The 16,716-nt window shown below is 45.7% G+C and overlaps 1 protein-coding gene and 1 pseudogene across 1 annotated transcript; one reads left to right on the top strand and one right to left on the bottom strand.

The window, feature by feature from the left end:
* The first annotated feature begins 10,739 nt into the window (after positions 1–10,739).
* Positions 10,740–13,682, top strand: TNFRSF17 (TNF receptor superfamily member 17). The gene is made up of 3 exons (XM_032144693.2): positions 10,740–11,083; positions 11,823–11,969; positions 13,192–13,682. The coding sequence occupies exons 1-3, from the start codon at positions 10,954–10,956 to the stop codon at positions 13,428–13,430; spliced, it is 516 nt and encodes a 171-aa protein (XP_032000584.1). The 5' UTR covers positions 10,740–10,953; the 3' UTR covers positions 13,431–13,682.
* On the bottom strand, positions 13,461–14,359 carry LOC116462742 (ubiquitin-like protein 5; annotated as a pseudogene).
* Between the last annotated feature and the right edge of the window lie 2,357 nt (positions 14,360–16,716).

Here is a 16,716-nt window from a genome sequence, read left to right as displayed (position 1 = left end):
GCCTGGGCAACGATGAGACCCTAGGGATCTAAAAAAAACCCAAAAAATCTCAAAAAAATAAAAAATAAAAAATACATATTTTTAAGTCTTTGAAGCCATGTAGGTCCTTACTGGAAAAGAAAAACAAAGTCAAAAAAAAAAAAAAAAAAAAAAAGAGGCCGGGTCCAGTGGCTGAAGCCTGTAATCCCAGCACTTTGGGAGGCCGAGGAGGGTGGATCACCTGAGGTCAGGAGTTCGAGACCAGCCTGCCCAACATGGCGAAACCCTGTCTCTACTAAAAATACAAAAAATTGGCCGGGCACGGTGGCGGGCTCCTGTAATCCTAGCTACTCGGGGGGGTTGAGGCTGGAGAATTGCTTGAACCCAGGAGGAGGAGGTTGCAGTGAGCCGAGATCGCACCACTGCACTCCAGCCTGGGTGACAGGAGCGAACCCCGTCTCAAAAAAAAAGAAAAAAAAAATTAAACTTCACCATGAGTCTTCCAGTTGCCAACAGTCAAGACACCCTGAAAATCAGAGTGAAGCCACTTTGAAAAATTCTAAAGAGCCGACAGAATGTGGCACTTCTGATAGTGTGGAGGGAGAGCAGTTCAGAGGAGCTGATGATCTTCAAAGGGAATCTTCGTGGAAAATGAGCAGAGAGCCTCGAGAATTGTCTCCATATGAAATTAGCCTTTTCATGTCGGTAAGCAAACAAGACTTCTGAGGAACGTGCAAAGATCTAAGTCCAAGGGAGAGGAAGGGAGGAAGAACGTCTTTGCATTGGACTCTGCCTTTGCAGGACTCGCCCAGCAGGGCTCCTGGGCTCCCTCCTTCATCGGACCCCAGCTCCAAGCTGTTTCATCTCCTCCAGCTCCCCTAAGCGCAAGGCTCACCTCCTTCAGGCTGTTTCACGTTGAAGAAGAAACTAACCTGTGTATACCGGAGGGCCAGTATTTCTAACTTGCTGCCTGCTGTTCCTTTGTGTTCTTGTTAGTTTTGTGTTCTTTTCAGGCTTCTTTCATTTTGAACTGCATGCACTAGAAAGGGTTTGCTCATTCATATAGAGATGTAGTCATCATAAAGAAGTTGTTGCCAGGTGTAGTGGCCACACCTGTAATCCCAGCACTGTGGGAGGCGAAGGTGGGCAGATTGCCTGAGGTCACGAGTTCGAGACCAGCCTGGCCAACATGGTGAAACCCTGTCTGTACTAAAAATACAAAAATTAGCCGGGCGTGTTGGCATATGCCTGTAGTCCCAGCTACTCGGGAGGCTGAGGCTGGAGAATTGCTTGAAGCTGGGAGGCAGAGGTTGCAGTGAATTGAGATTGCATGACTGCATTCCAGCCTGGGCAACAGAGTGAGACTCCGTCTCAAAAAAATAAATAAATAAATTTTTAAAAGTGAAGTTTTTAGTGAAAGTAAAGAGACAATATTGTAGAGAAGTTAATGCAATGGCTTTGGACTCTATCAGTCAGGATAGATGAGGTTTTGCTGCAGTAACAAACAACACCCACATCTCAGGGGTTTATTCCTCATTCATGAAACACGTCTGTGTTAGTCTGCTTGCGCTGCTATAATGAAATACTGGCTGGGCGTGGCAGCTCACATCAGTAATTCTAGCACTTTGAGAGGCTGAGGCAGGAGGATTGCTTGAGCCCAGGAGTTTGAGACCAGCCTGGTAAAGAGAGACCCTGTCTCTATTAAAAACAAAAAAGATGGCTCACGCCTGTAATCCGAGCACTTTGGGAGGCCAAGGCGGGCAGATCACAAGGTCAGGAGATCGAGACCATCCTGGCTAACACAGTGAAATCCTGTGTCTACTAAAAATACAAAAATTAGCTGGGTGTGGTGGCAGGCACCTGTAGTCCCAGCTACTCGGGAGGCTGAGGCAGGAGAATGGTGTGAACCTGGGAGGCAGAGCTTGCAGTGAGCCGAGATACTCCAGCCTGGGCAACAGGGTGAGACTCCATCTCAAAAAAAAAAAAAAAAAGGTCCGGGTGCGGTGGCTCACATCTATAATCCCAGCAATTTGGGAGGTGGAGATGGGCAGATTACTTGAGGTCAGGAGTTCAAGAGCAGCCTGGCCAACGTGACAAAACCCAGTTTCTACTAAAAATACAAAAATGAGCTGGGCATAGTGTGTGCCTGTAGTCCCAGCTACTTGGGAAGTGAAGGCAGGAGAATCACTTGAACCTGGGAGGTAGAGGTTGCAGTGAGCCGATATGGCACCACTGCAGCTTAGCCTGTGCAATACAGCAAGACTCTGTGAAAGAAAGAAAGAAAGAAAGAAAGAAAGAAAGAAAGAAAGAAAGAAAGAAAGAAAGAAAGAAAGAAAGAAAGAAAGAGAAAGAAAGAGAAAGAAAGAAAGAAAGAGAAAGAAGGAAAGAAGGGAGGGAGGGAGGAAGGGAGGAAGGAAGAAAGGAAGGAAAATAAAAACAAAACACCATAGACTGTTGGCTTAAAGAACAGAGATTTATTTCTCACAGTTCTGGAGAGTCGGAAGTCCCAAATCAAGATGCTGACAAATGTAGTGCTTGGTGAGGGCTTGCTTCTTGGCCTGTAGACAGCCAGCTTCTCGCTGTGTCCTCAGGTGGACTTGTCTAGCTACATGTTCATGGAGATCCGTTTTTTTTTTGTTTTTTGTTTTTTGTTTTTTTTGAGACAGATTCTCATTCTGTCATGCAGGCTAGGGTGTAGTAGTGCAATTTCGGCTCACTGCAACCTCTGCCTCCCAGATTCAAGCGGTTCTCCTGCCTCAGCCTCCTGAGTAACTGGGATTACATGCGCATGCCACTATGCCCTGCTAATTTTTGTATTTTTATAGAGATGGGGTTTCACCATGTTGGTCAGGCTGATCTTGGACTCCTGACCTTGTGATCCACCTGCCTCAGCCTTCCAAAGTGCTGGGATTATAGGCATGAGCCACTGAACCCAGCTTTTTTTTTTTTTTTTGTATTTTTTTTTTCAGACATGGAGTCTCTATTGCCCAGGCTGGAGTGCAGTGGTGTGATCTTGGCTCACTACAACCTCTGCCACCCCGGTTCAAGTGATTCTCCTGCTTCAGCCTCCTGAGTAGCTGGGACTACAGGCATGTGCTACCACACCAAGCTAATTTTTGTATTTTTTTTAATGGAGACAGGGTTTCACCATGTTGGCCAGGCTGGTATTGAACTCCTGACCTCAAATGGTCTGCCCGCCTCAGCCTCCCAAAGTGCTGGGATTACAGACCTGAGCCACCGTGCCTGGCCCTTAAATCAGTAGACTTTGAACAAAGGACATTGCCCTCCATACTGTGGGTGGGGTTCATCCAATCAGTTGAAGGCCTTAAAAGCAAAGACCAAGATTTCCTGAAAAAGAAGGAATTCAGCCTCAAGACTGAAACACAGACACCCTCTCTGAGTGTCCAGCCTGCCTGGCTTGCCCTGTGGATTTCAAACTCAGGACCGCAACATCCAATCTTACCTGGATTTTCAGTCTGCTGGCCTGCCCTACTATGGAGTTTGGACTTGCCAGCTCCTACAATTGCATGAAGCAATTCCTTAATGTAAATCTCTGTCTCTAGCTCTGTATCTCCTATTGGTTCTATTCCTCTGGAGAATTCTACTGATACTTAGATATACCCCAATTACAGAATCCCCTGCACATCCTGCTAACATCAGCTAAGCCATGTTTTTGCAAATTCTCCCCAAATAACCTGACATAAATCCAAATCCCATAATGAGAACTTTCTAACATTGTCTTTATTGAGTCACTCAGAACTGACTACTTAACTTGTGGGGCCCAGTACACAGTGAAAATGCTGGCTGGGTGCGGTGGCTCACTCCTGTAATTCCAACACTTTGGGAGGCTGTGGCGGGTGGATCACCTGAGGTCAGGAGTTCAAGACTAGCCTGGCCAACATAGCGAAACCTCACCTCTACTAAAAATACAAAATTAAGCTGGGCGTGGTGGTGGGTGCCTGTAGTCCCAGCTACTCAGGAATGCTGAGGCAGGAGACGTGCTTGAACCTGGGAGGTGGAGGTTGCAGTGAGCCCAGATCATGCCACTGCAGTCCAGCCTGGAAGACAGAGCGAGACTCCGTTAAAAAAAAAAAAAAAATTCCTAGGCCAGGCGTAGTGGCTCATGCCTATAATCCTAGCACTTTGTGAGGCCAAGTGGGGTGCATGGCTTGAGTCTAGGAGTTTGAGACCAGCCTGGGCAACACAGCGAGACCCCCATCTTTGCAAAAAATAAAGTTAAATAAAAAACCTAGCCAGGCAAGATGGCATGTGCCTGCAGTCCTGGCTACTCAGGGGACTGAAGGGGATGATCACTTGGGCCAGGGAGGTTGAGGCTGCAGTGAGCTTTGATCTCACCATTGCACTCCTGCCTGGGTAACAGAGTGAGACCCTGTCTCAAAAACAAAGTAAAATAAGAAAGCCTGCAGGTTGAAAATATCAAGGGTAAAGAGGTGGTAACAGTCAGGGTTGGTTTGGGGAGCCGAACTACCATGGGTGAGTGTTACTGGATAAGGGAAGGAATGAGACTTTGCACAATTATTGCAGGATCTGGGGAGGCGAAGATCTGGGAGTGGGACCAGAGGAGTCACCAACTAGAGGATCTAGAAGTCAGGAATGTCTGTTTGCCAAAGTGGGGCTCTGCAGGGGGAGCTCGTAGAGGGGTTTAGGTTGACCCACTGTGGCTCTTGCCTCTGTGAATGGGCAGCCAAGCATTTGGTGCTGGGGCTCAGGCTATGGCAGAAGCTTTAATGGCTTTGAGAGTTTCCAGCACCACTTTGCTTCCTTAGAGCTGTGAGTGACAAGTGAAGCTTGAGGCAGGCATGAGTACTGGATTCCTCACTGTTCTTTCTATGTCATGCGAGGGCAAACACAGCACTTTTCTGGTGATGTGATTACATCAGCACCAGTCTCATAAAACTTAAAAAAAAAATCCTTGTTTCAAAATCATGCTCCTAGTCAGGCACAGTGGCTCACACCTGTAATCCCAGCACTTTGGGAGGCTGAAGTGGGAGAATAGCTTGAGGCCAGGAGTTCAAGACTTGTCTGGGCAACAAAGCAAGACCCTGCCCCTACAAAAAATTAAAAAGAAAAAAAATTGCCGTGCATGGTGGCATACTGCCATAGTCCTAGCTACTTGGGAGGCTGAGGCGGGAGGATTGTTTGAGCCTAGGAATTCCAGGCCGCAGTGAGCTGTGATCACCCAACTATACTCTAACCGGGTGACAGAGGGAGAGCCTGTCTCAAAAAAAAAAAAAATCATATTATTAAAAAAAAGCATTCAAACACTGCCAAAGATTTTTCAATGAAAAGTGAGTCTTTTTCTTTCTTTAGATTTTGTCTATTGCCAGAGACTGTCTATCAGTCTTCTTTCTAGCTTTGCAAATAAAGTTTCTGTTTATGTCTGTCTATTCAGACGTTACCTATTTTATTTATTTTTTTAAATTTTATTTTATTTGAGACAGAGTCTTGCTCTGTTGCCCAGGCTGAAGTGCAGTAGCACACAACCACGGTTCACTGCAGCCTCAACCACCTAGGTTCAGGTGATCCTCCTGCCTCAGCCTCCCGAGTAGCTGGGACCACAAGCATGTACTACCACACCTGGCTAATTTTTAAATTTTTTGTAGAGATAGGGTTTCCCTGTGTTGCCCAGGCTGTCTCGAACTACTGGGCTCAAGTGATCCTTCTACCCCAGCCTACCAAAATGCTGCCATTACAGGTGTGAGCCACCGTGTCCAGTCTGTACTTTGTGTTTTTCACTTAGTGATTTATCTTTCATATGAGAACACATCTGTCTCATTCTTTTTGATGGCCATAGTCTTCCATTGTGAGGCTCCCAGTGACGAACAGTTATGTTGCTCTAGGCTCTTATGAATAGATGTGATGCCGCAGTAAACTACATTGTACCTGTGATTTTAAGTACCTGAGCAAGTATATCTGTCAGACACAATAGTGTTTTCTTTCCAAAGACTTAGCAAAGCTTTCTTCCCCTGGCTTCTCCTGGCTTCCCAGGTATGGCTCCTTTTTTTTTTTTTTTTTTTTGAGACAGAGTCTCCCTCTGTCACCCAGGCTGGAGGGTGCAGTGGCATGATCTCAGCTCACTGCAACCTCTGCCTCCTGGGTTCAAGCAGTTGTCCTGCCTCAGGCTCCCAAGTAGCTAGGATTACAGGTGTGCGCCACCATGCCCGGCTAATTTTTTGTATTTTTGGTGGAGACGGGGTTTCACCATGTTGGCCAGGCTGGTCTCGAACTCCTGACCTCAGGTTATCCACCCTCCTCGGCCTCCCAAAGCGCTGCAGGCATGAGCCACGCACCTGGTCTCAGGCATGGCTCCTATTGGCTGCCTCCTCTTCCTCACCACTCCTTAAATATCTACCATCTGGCTTGCATCAGGGACACACTCAAAGGCCATCAATGACCTGCTTCTTTAGTGCATCGCCCCGATCTTCCTGTAGACTTTGACTCCACTCCCTAACTCAGGGTAAAATCTCTTCTTGCTTGACTGTTACGGGAGATTTTTTTTTCTTTCTTTTCTTTTTTTTTTGAGACACGGTCTCACTCTGTAGCCCAGACTGCAGCGCAGTGGCGCAATCTTGGCTCACTGCAACCTCTGCCTCCCAGGTTCAAACGATCCTCCTGCCTCAGCCTCCCAAGTAGCTGGGATTATGCACGCCACCACGCTTGGCTACTTTTTGTATTTTTAGTAGAGACTGGGTTTCACCATGTTGGCCAGATTGGTCTCGAACTCCTGACCTCAGATGATCCACCTGCCTCAGCCTCCCAAAGTGCTGGGATTACAGGTGTGAGCCACTGCACCTGGCCTGGGAGATAATTTTTGTTCTCTCCCTATTTCTCTAATCATGTTTGTCCTGTCTCCTTTGCCTATCTTCCAAAGGTCAGCAATCTGGCAGAGGCTGAGGGAGTGGAGCCTCCTGGGCCAGCTGCTTCAGCTTCTCCCTGTCCCGCCTAGGTAGCCTCACCCACTTACCTCACCGCCTGGACCCCAGAGGAGTTTGAGGTTTTGATCAATAGCTAAGTTCAAAATCTTTCCTAGGCTCAAGTCCTGCATTTAAAAAAAAAAGTATTTTTTAAAAATTTCTGCATTTTATTTTCATGATTTTAGCATTTATTATGTACTGCTTTAAAAATACAAAAAGAGGCCAGGCCCAGTGGCTCACGCCTATAATCCTAGCACTTTGGGAGGCCGAGGCGGGCGGATCACTTGAGGTCAGGAGTTCGAGACCAGCCTGGCCAACATAGTGAAACCCCGTCTCTACTAAAAATACAAAAATTAGCCAGGCTTGGAGGCACGCACCTGTAATCCCAGCTACTAGGGAGGCTGAGGCAAGAGAATGACTTGAACCTGGGAGGTGGAGATTGCAGTGAGCTGAAATTTTGCCACTGAGCTCCAGCCTGGGTGACAGAGTGAGACCCTGTTTAAAAAAAAAAAAAAAAAAAAAAAGCAAGGTATGAACACTTTTATAATATGCTCTATCTGCCTCCTGGGTAGATACAAATAAAATAGGTAGGGTCTGAATAGACATAAACAGAGGCTCTACTTGGAAAGACAGAAGACTGACAGTAGCTGGGCGCTACGGCTTACACCTGTAATCTCAGTACTTTGGGAGGCTGAGGTGGGAGGATCACTTGAGCCCAGGAGTTCAAGACCAGCCTGGGCAACAGGATGAAATCTCATCTCTACAAAAAATACAAAAATTAGCTGGGCATGGTGGCATGTGCGTAGTCCCAGCTACTCAGGAGGCTGAGGTGGGAGGATCGCTTGAGCCCAGAAGGTGGAGGCTTCAGTCAGCCCTGATGGTGCCACTGCACTCCAGCCTGGGCAACAGAGAAACACCTGGTCTTAAAAAAAAAAAAAAAAAAGGGCTGGGCGCGGTGGCTTATGCCTGTAATCCCAGCACTTTGGGAGGCCGAGGCGGGTCGATCACGAGGTCAGGAGATTGAGACCATTGTGCCCAACCTGGTGAAACCCTGTCTCTACTAAAAATACAAATATCAGCTGGGCATGGTGGCGCACGCCTGTAATCCCAGATCATGAGGTCAGGAAAAAGAGACCATCCTGGCTAAGACGGTGAAACCTCATCTCTACTAAAAATACAAAAACAAAATGAGCCGGACATGGTGGCAGGCGCCTGTAGTCCCAGCTACTCCGGAGGCTGAGGCAGGAGAATGGCATGAACCTGGGAGTCAGAGCTTGCAGTGAGCCGAGATAGCGCCCCTGCACTCCAGCCTGGGTGACAGAGCGAGACTCTGTCTCAAAATAAAAATAAAAATAAAAGAAAGAAGACTGATAGTAATTACTGCCTCTGGTAAGAGAGAGGAAATCTAGGGTAGGAAAAAGACTTACTTTTCATTGAAAACTCCTTGGTACTGTTTGAATAATTATTTTTTAATAATATGAATTTTAAAAATAAGAATTATCAGTGGCTGGGTGTGGTGGCTCACGCCTGTAATCTCAGCACTTTGGGAGGCCAAGGCGGGTGCATCACGAGGTCAGGAGACTGAGACCATTCTGTCCAATATGGTGAAGCCCTGTCTCTACTAAAAATACAAATATTAGCTGGGCATGGTGGCGCATGCCTTTAATCCCAGCTACTCAGGAGGCTGAGGTAGGAAAATCGCTTGAACCTGGGAGGCAGAGATTGCAGATCGCACTACTGTACCCCAGCCTGGCAACAGAGCAAGACTCCATCGCAAAATAAATAAATAAACAAATAAATAAATAATCAGCCAGGCTAGGTGGCTCATGCCTGTAATCCCAGCAGTTTGAGAGGCCAAGGCGGGTGGATCACCTGAGGTCAGGAGTTCGAAACCAGCCTGACCAACATGGTGAAACCCCGTCTCTACTAAAAATAGAAAAATTAGCCGGGCTTGGTGGCGTGCACCTGTCATCCCAACTACTCAGGAGGCTGAGGCAAGAGAATCGCTTGAATCTGGGAGGTGGAGGTTGCAGTGAGCCGAGATCACGCCATTGCACTCCAGCCTGGGCAATAAGAGCGAAATTCCAGCTCAAAAAAAAAAAAAGAATAAGTTTTTTTTAAAGGATAGGGCACTTGGAGGATGAAATAAAGTAGAAGGGATGGCAGGTTTCCTTGGCACACTCCTTGGGCCTTAAGAAAGTGTAAAGAATAACAAAAATACAACAAAAGGAAAACAAATATCAATGTATCCACCATTCAGCTTAATAAAGAAAATATAATAAACACAGGTGAAGCCTCTTTTGTGCTCCCCTTCTTCCCCACCACTTACCTCAGAGATAATCACTATACTGAATTAGGAGTTTGCCATTTCCTCAAATTTTAGTTGAGTCCTGCATTTTTAACAAACATCTGGACGTCTCTATATGGGTATTTCACTCAGTATGGTTAAAAACAAATTCAAGCCGGGCTCAGTGGCTCACACCTGTAATCCCAGCGCTTTGGGAGGCCGAGGTGGGTGGATCACTTGACCCCAAGTGTTTGAGAGCAACCTGGGCAACATGGCAAAAACCCATCTCTACAAAAAATACAAAACTTACCAGGCATGCTGGCGCGTGTCTGTAGTCCCAGCTACTTGGAAGGCTGACGTGGGAAGATCACCTGAACCCAGGAAGTGGAGGCTGCAGTGAGCTGTGATCGTGCCACTGCACTCAGCCTGGGAGACAGAGTGAGACTCTGTCAAAAAAAAAAAAAAAAAGGCAAATTCAAGTGATCCATTTAGGTAAACAGAAAAATGCACTATATAAATCTATCTAGAATTCGGAGATCGGTGAAACAAAAGACATCACATCAGCAGGTCTGTTTGCAACTTCTGGGATACAACAGGTGTTAGCAGTAATTACTTCTGGATGCTTGGACTGTGGATTTCCAAATGGTTTTTTATCTGCTCATCTGTATTTCTAAATTTTCAACAACGGAACATAGATTATTGTATTATTATTATTATAATACCCCAAACCTATCTTCCTTTCGGCCCTCTTTCCACGATCTGTTACCCTAAATGTCTCTTTTTCTGTCAGTGGCATTGTGAGTCTTCCTTAGTGCATCACCTCTGATCTTCCTGTAGAATTTTTTTTTTTTTTTTTTTTGACATAGAGTCTTGCTTTGTCACCCAGGCTGGAGCGCAGTGGCCTCATCTTGGCTCACTGCAAACTCCGCCTCCCGGGTTCAAGCACGTCTCCCTGCCTCAGCCTCCTGAGTAGCTGGGATTATAGGTGCCTGCCACCATGCCTGGCTAATTTTTGTATTTTTAGTAGAGATGGGGTTTCACCATGTTGGCCAAGCTGTTCTGGAACTCCTGACGTCAAGTGATGCACCCGCCTCGGCTTCCCAAAGTGCAGGGATTACAGGAGTGAGCCACAGCGCCCAGCTTACGCCCAACTACTTTTTAAAATGTTTTTGTAAAGACAGGGTTTCACCATGTTGCCCAGGCTGGTTTTGAACTCCTGGGCTCAAGCAATCGTTTTGCCTTTTGACTCCCAAAGTCCTGGGATTACAGGTGTGAACCCCTGCACCTGGCCTCAATGTTAAGATCTTAAGGGGCACAGCACAGACATTGTCTTGTCTATCTCCCTGGCACCTCTCACACAGTACAGCTCATTAACAGATGTTCCAGAAACTTGTTACTGAACATTCGGCTTGATGCCGTGGGCTTGTCTGCATCTTGCAACTGTCACCTGGCTGAGAAATTTCTCTATAAATAAGCAGTTTCTGTTTCAGATGTGATATGCCCTGATATTTACACCCTGTCTCTTACCCCATCCAAGACTCAAACTTAGAAACTTGAATTAGATGTGGTATTCAAATCCTTAGCCGCCGCGAAGACACAGACGGCCCCCGTAAGAACCCACGAAGCAGGCGAAGTTCATTGTTCTCAACATTCTAGCTGCTCTTGCTGCATTTGCTCTGGAATTCTTGTAGAGATATTACTTGTCCTTCCAGGCTGTTCTTTCTGTAGCTCCCTGGTTTTCTTTTTGTGATCATGTTGCAGATGGCTGGGCAGTGCTCCCAAAATGAATATTTTGACAGTTTGTTGCATGCTTGCATACCTTGTCAACTTCGATGTTCTTCTAATACTCCTCCTCTAACATGTCAGCGTTATTGTAATGCAAGTAAGTAATATTGCTTGAACGATTATTCATTGGTGTGAACTATTCTGTCTCTATGGACTGCTTATTCAGAGAATCAACATAATGGGCATGATGGTGAGTTTTCTTGAATCAAAAAGAGAAAGGAAGCAAAGCAATGATTTTAATGTTTACGGAAACAAAGGAATTATTTGGAACTGAACTTGATATGATTCAGCACTATTAGCAACATAGATTTTTTTAAAAATCAGCTCTTCTAATTAAGTGATATTTAGAATTTAAAAGTCGATGTTCATTAATTAAGGTGATTGAATGGAAATAATCCATACTTGATTAATTTGCTATCAAAATAATCCATATTTCATTATTTTAGCAAAATAATGAAGTATGACAGCCGGGCGCGGTGGATGGCTCACACCTGTAATCCCAGCACTTTGGGAGGCTGAGGTGGGTGGATCACCTGAGGTCGGGAGTTTGAGACCAGCCTGGCCAATGTGGTGAAACCCTGTCTCTACTAAAAATACAAAAAATTAGCTGGGTGTGCTGGCGCAGGTCTGTAATCCCAGCTACTCGGGAGGCTGATGCAGGAGAGTCGCTTGAACTCGGGAGGTGGAGGTTGCAGTTAGCCGAGATCGCGCCACTGCACTCCAGCCTGGGCAACAGAGCAAGACTTTGTCTCAAAATAAATAAATAAATAATAACAATGAAGTATGTGAATATTATGTTATCAGCTCATTATCTGTCTGACATTCTTTTCATAAAGGTGTGACCAATTCAGTGAAAGAAATGAATGTGATTCTCTGGACCTGTTTGGGACTGAGCTTGATAATTTCTTTGGCAGTTTTCGTGCTAATGTTTTTGCTAAGGAAGATGAGCTCTGAACCATTAAAGGACGAGTTTAAAAACACAGGTTGGTTTAATGGTGAATCTTTGAAATCTATTTCCAAGGGATGGCTATATTGAGTTTCAGTTCCTTTTCTTTTTTTAGCGTTGACTATTTCACTTCGTTACAGCCCTTTCGAATGTGTTAGAACATTGTTACATTAAATGAACTTGGTAGAGGTGAGCCATCTTCATTCTGATTTTGACACCTTGGCAGGTTTTCTACAATGTGAGTCTTCCCCAGGATTCTTCCATTGTTAATTACTCTATTGAAAGTACTAAGGCTTTCTTGGGAAACATCAGTCTTTTTGACTAAAGTTAGCACGTCGATTAAATGCCACATTATCAGAAACTCCTAGCCAGGTCTGCTACTGTCAGGAAAAGCATATTTGTCAAGATCTATGGTCATGTTTTTATACAAATATAAGTGTTCTTTGCTTGGGTGAACATTTTACTACTGAAAAATGTTGGAAATGAATAACCAGTTGCTGCTGAATTATTCGAGGAATCATCTAAAAAATAATTATCTTTTTTAAGCAATAGAGAACCAGTCCCAGAAAAATGAATGTTCTACTTAAGTGCCTCTTAAGATAAAAATACTTCTGCAGCACCTTTGCTCATGATTGGATTCCCAAGCATGTACAGCCATTGCCCTATTTCTGTATGCATTTATTTATTTATTTATTTATTTATTTATTTAGAGATGGAGTCTCGCTCTGTGGCCCAGGCTGGAGTGCAGTGTCGTGATCTCAACTCACTGCAGACTCTGCCTCTTGGGTTCAAACGATTCTCCCATCTCAGCCTCCTGAGTAACTGGGACTATAGGTATGTGCCACCACCTCTGACTAATTCTGTACTTTTTGGTAGAGACAGGGTTTCATCATGTTGGCCAGGATGGTCTCAAGCTCCTGACCACAAGTAATCTACCTGCCTCAGCTTCCCAAAGTGCTGGGATTACAGGCATGAGCCACAGGGCCCAGCACATACTCATTCTTTTTTACTGAAAAGATCTGTTTCAAGCTGGGTGCGGTGGCATGGAGCTGTAGTCCCAGCTACTCTGGAGGCTAACGTGGGAGGATTGCTTGAGCCCAGGAGTTTGAATGCAGCCTGGGCAACATAGTAAGACCCCATCTCTAAAAAATGAAAAAATCTCTCTCACATTGCTTTGAGTCCCGACGTGTACTGCTAAGACTCTCATGACCACATTCTCTGTGAAGTTTAGGTTAATGTTTCTGTTTCTGCATAATTAGGATCAGGTCTCCTGGGCATGGCTAACATTGACCTGGAAAAGGGCAGGACTGGTGATGAAATTTTTCTTCCGAGAGGCCTGGAGTACACGGTGGAAGAATGCACCTGTGAAGACTGCATCAAGAGCAAACCAAAGGTCGACTCTGACCATTGCTTTCCACTCCCAGCTATGGAGGAAGGCGCAACCATTCTCGTCACCACGAAAACGAATGACTATTGCAAGAGCCTGCCAGCTCTTTGAGTGCTACGGAGATAGAGAAATCAATTTCTGCTAGGTAATTAACCATTTCGACTCGTGCAGTGCCACTTTAAAAATCTTTTGTCGGAATAGATGATGTGTCAGATCTCTTTAGGATGACTGTATTTTTCAGTTGCTGATACAGCTTTTTGTCCTCTAACTGTGGAAACTCTTTATGTTAGATATATTTCTCTAGGTTACTGTTGGGAGCTTAATGGTAGAAACTTCCTTGGTTTCATGATTAAACTCTTTTTTCGTGACATCTAAGTTTTTATTAACGTGAGTTTTTAAAAACAAGCATGTATACCAGTGTGGGGGGTGAGGGTGGGAGAGAAAGGTGGGACGGGGGAAAGAATTCTAATCTATTGATAATAAAGCTCCAGTTTTGGCCAGGCGCGGTGGCTCATGCCTGTAATCCCAGCACTTTGAAAGGCTGAGGCGGGCGGATTACCTGAGGTCAGGAATTCGAGACCAGCCTGGCCAACATGGTGAAACTCTGTCTCTACTAAAAATACAAAAATTAGCTGGGCGTGGTGGTAGGCGCCTCTAATCCCAGCTACTCAGGAGGCTGAGGCAGGAGAATCGCTTGAACCTGGGAGGTGGAGCTTGCAATGAGCTGAGATAGCACCCCTGCACTCCAGCCTGGGCGAGAGAGCGAGACTCCATCTCAAAACAAAACAACACAAACAAAAAAACCTCCAGTTTCATCTTCTCCTGGATTTCATAGTGCCCTAAAGATATGTGGTCCTTAAAAATTGTATACCACTTATTCAGGAGTCTTGTTCCTGAAAGGGCTATTCTTGTTACAGCCCTAGTCTGGGCTGTAATCAGCTTCTTAAGGTCCCCAATGGTGTTATCTGTGTAGCATTTAACACAGACCTTCTCCACACTATCCACTCTCCACTGAGGTTGTTGCAAACAACCTCGATCATCCTAGCTGACGCTCATCACCTTGAACATGCTGACGTGGCAATCTTCTCACTACAGCCCTCTAAACGCTTGGCTTACTGAAAAAAAAAGTACAGCATTCTGTAAATCTCAGTAACCAATTTCTTTCTTTTCTTTTTTTTTTTTTTTTTTGAGACAGAGTCCTGCTCTGTTAGGCTGGAGTGCAGTGGCGCGATCACAGCTCACTACAACCTCCACCTCGCAGGTTCAAGCGATTCTCTTGCCTCAGCCTCCCAAGTAGCTGGGATTACAGGCACGTGGCACCATGCCCTGCTGATTTTTGTATTTTTAGTAGAGATGGGGTTTCACCATGGTGGTCAGGCTGGTCTTGAACTCCTGACCTCAGGTGATCCACCTGCCTTGGCCTCCCAAATTGTTGGGATTACCGGCGTGAGCCATTGCGCCCGGCCCCAGTCACATGCTTCTATGGCTAGGGCGCTTCTCTCCCATATACATACATACACATTTCAGGAAGGATCGGATGTTTCTCTTGATTTTTAAATTTTATTTATTTATTTTTTGAGACAGTCTCGCTCTGTCGCTGAGACTGGAGTGCAGTGGTGCGATCTCAGCTCACTGCAACCTCTGCCTCCCCGGTTCAAGCAATTCTCTGCCTCAGCCTCCCGAGTAGCTGGGATTACAGGTGCCTGCCACTGCGCCCGGCTAATTTTTGTATTTTTAGTAGAGACGGGGTTTCACCATCTTGGCCAGGCTGGTCTTGAACTCCTGACCTTGTGATCCACCTGTCTCAGCATCCCAAAGTGCTGGGATTACAGGCGTGAGCCACCATGACTGGCCTTTTCTCTTTATTGTTAAAGGAAAGCTAACTTATCTTATGTACTTTTGCAAACAGGAGAAGCCTAGAATCAACCAGACGAATTCAGTGTGCAGTGCACAGGTGGTTCTTGGCCTTGTGAGCTTCCAGCTTAATGAAAGCATCAGGCATTACTATAATTACACAAGTAAATGTGTAATCACAAACTGTGATAACGGTGCACGACATACTGTTTTCAGCCCAAAATGTGAGTGGTGCTATAATAATCATATCTGACCCATATATAGTCTTATTAATGTGCCAGGGACTGTTCTAAGTGCTTCACCTGTACTAACTCATTTTATTCTTTTGAGACGGAGTCTCGCTCTGTTGCCCAGGCTGGACTGTGCTGGCATGATCTTGGCTCACTGCAACCTCTACCTCCTGGGTTCAAGATTCTCCTACCTCAGCCTCCCAAGTAGCTGTGATTACAGGTGCCTGGCACCACACCCAGCTTATACTAACTCATTTTAAGCACACAAAAACTCCTGGGTATGGCCGGGTGTGGTGGCTCATGCCTATAATCCCAGCACTTTGGGAGGCCAAGACAGGCAGATCACCTGAGGTCAGGAGTTGGAGACCAGCCTGACCAACATGGTGAAAACCTATTTTGTCCCACATTTCCAGTCTTTTATTTATTTATTTATTTATTTATTTATTTATTTATTTATTTATTTTTGAGATGAACTCTCACTCTGTCACCCAGGCCAGAATGCAGTGGCACTATCTGAGCTCACTACACTCTCCGCTTCCTGGGTTCAAACAATTCCCCTGTCTCAGCCTCCTGAGTAGCTGGGACTACAGTCGCATGCCACCACGCTCGGCTAGTTTTTGTATTTTTAGTACAGACGGGGTTTCACCATATTGGTCAGGCTGGTCCCGGACTCCTGACCTCAGGTGATCCACCCACTTTGGCCTGCCAGAGTGCTAGAATTATAGGTATGGGCCACCGCACCTGACCTTCCAGTGTTTAAAAACGGCATTTTTTTTTTCTTTCTTTTGAGATGTTGCCCAGGTTAGAGTGCAGTGGTGTGATCTTGGCTCACCGCAACCTCCACCTTCTGGTTTCAAGCGATTCTCCTGCCTCAGCCTCTCGAGTAACTGGGATTACAGGCACCTGCCACCACACGTGACTAATGTTTGTGTTTTTAATATAGATGCAGGTTCACCTTGTTGGCCACAGTGGTCTTGAACTCCTGACCTTGTGATCCACCTGCCTTGGCCTCCCAAAGTGCTGGGATTACAGGCATGAGCCACCGCACCTGGCCTAAAATCAGCGTTTTCTTACTCGTTTCTTTCTTTTTTTCTTTTTTTTTTTTTTTTGAGATAGGGTCTCACTCCAATGCCCAGGCTGGAGTGCAGTGGCATGATCTTGGCTCACTGCAGCCTCGACCTCTGGGGCTCAGGTGATCCTCCCACCTCAGGCTCCTGTGTAGCTGGGACCACAGGCATGTACCACCACTCTCGGCTAATTTTTTTCTATTCCTTTAGTAGAGACAGAGTTTTGCCATGTTGCCAAGGCTGGTC

The sequence above is a fragment of the Hylobates moloch genome, unplaced genomic scaffold (genome assembly GCF_009828535.3).
Source record: "Hylobates moloch isolate HMO894 unplaced genomic scaffold, HMol_V3 SCAFFOLD_23, whole genome shotgun sequence".
Classification (NCBI taxonomy): Eukaryota; Metazoa; Chordata; class Mammalia; order Primates; family Hylobatidae; genus Hylobates; species Hylobates moloch.
This window is presented reverse-complemented; position numbering and strand designations above follow the sequence as displayed.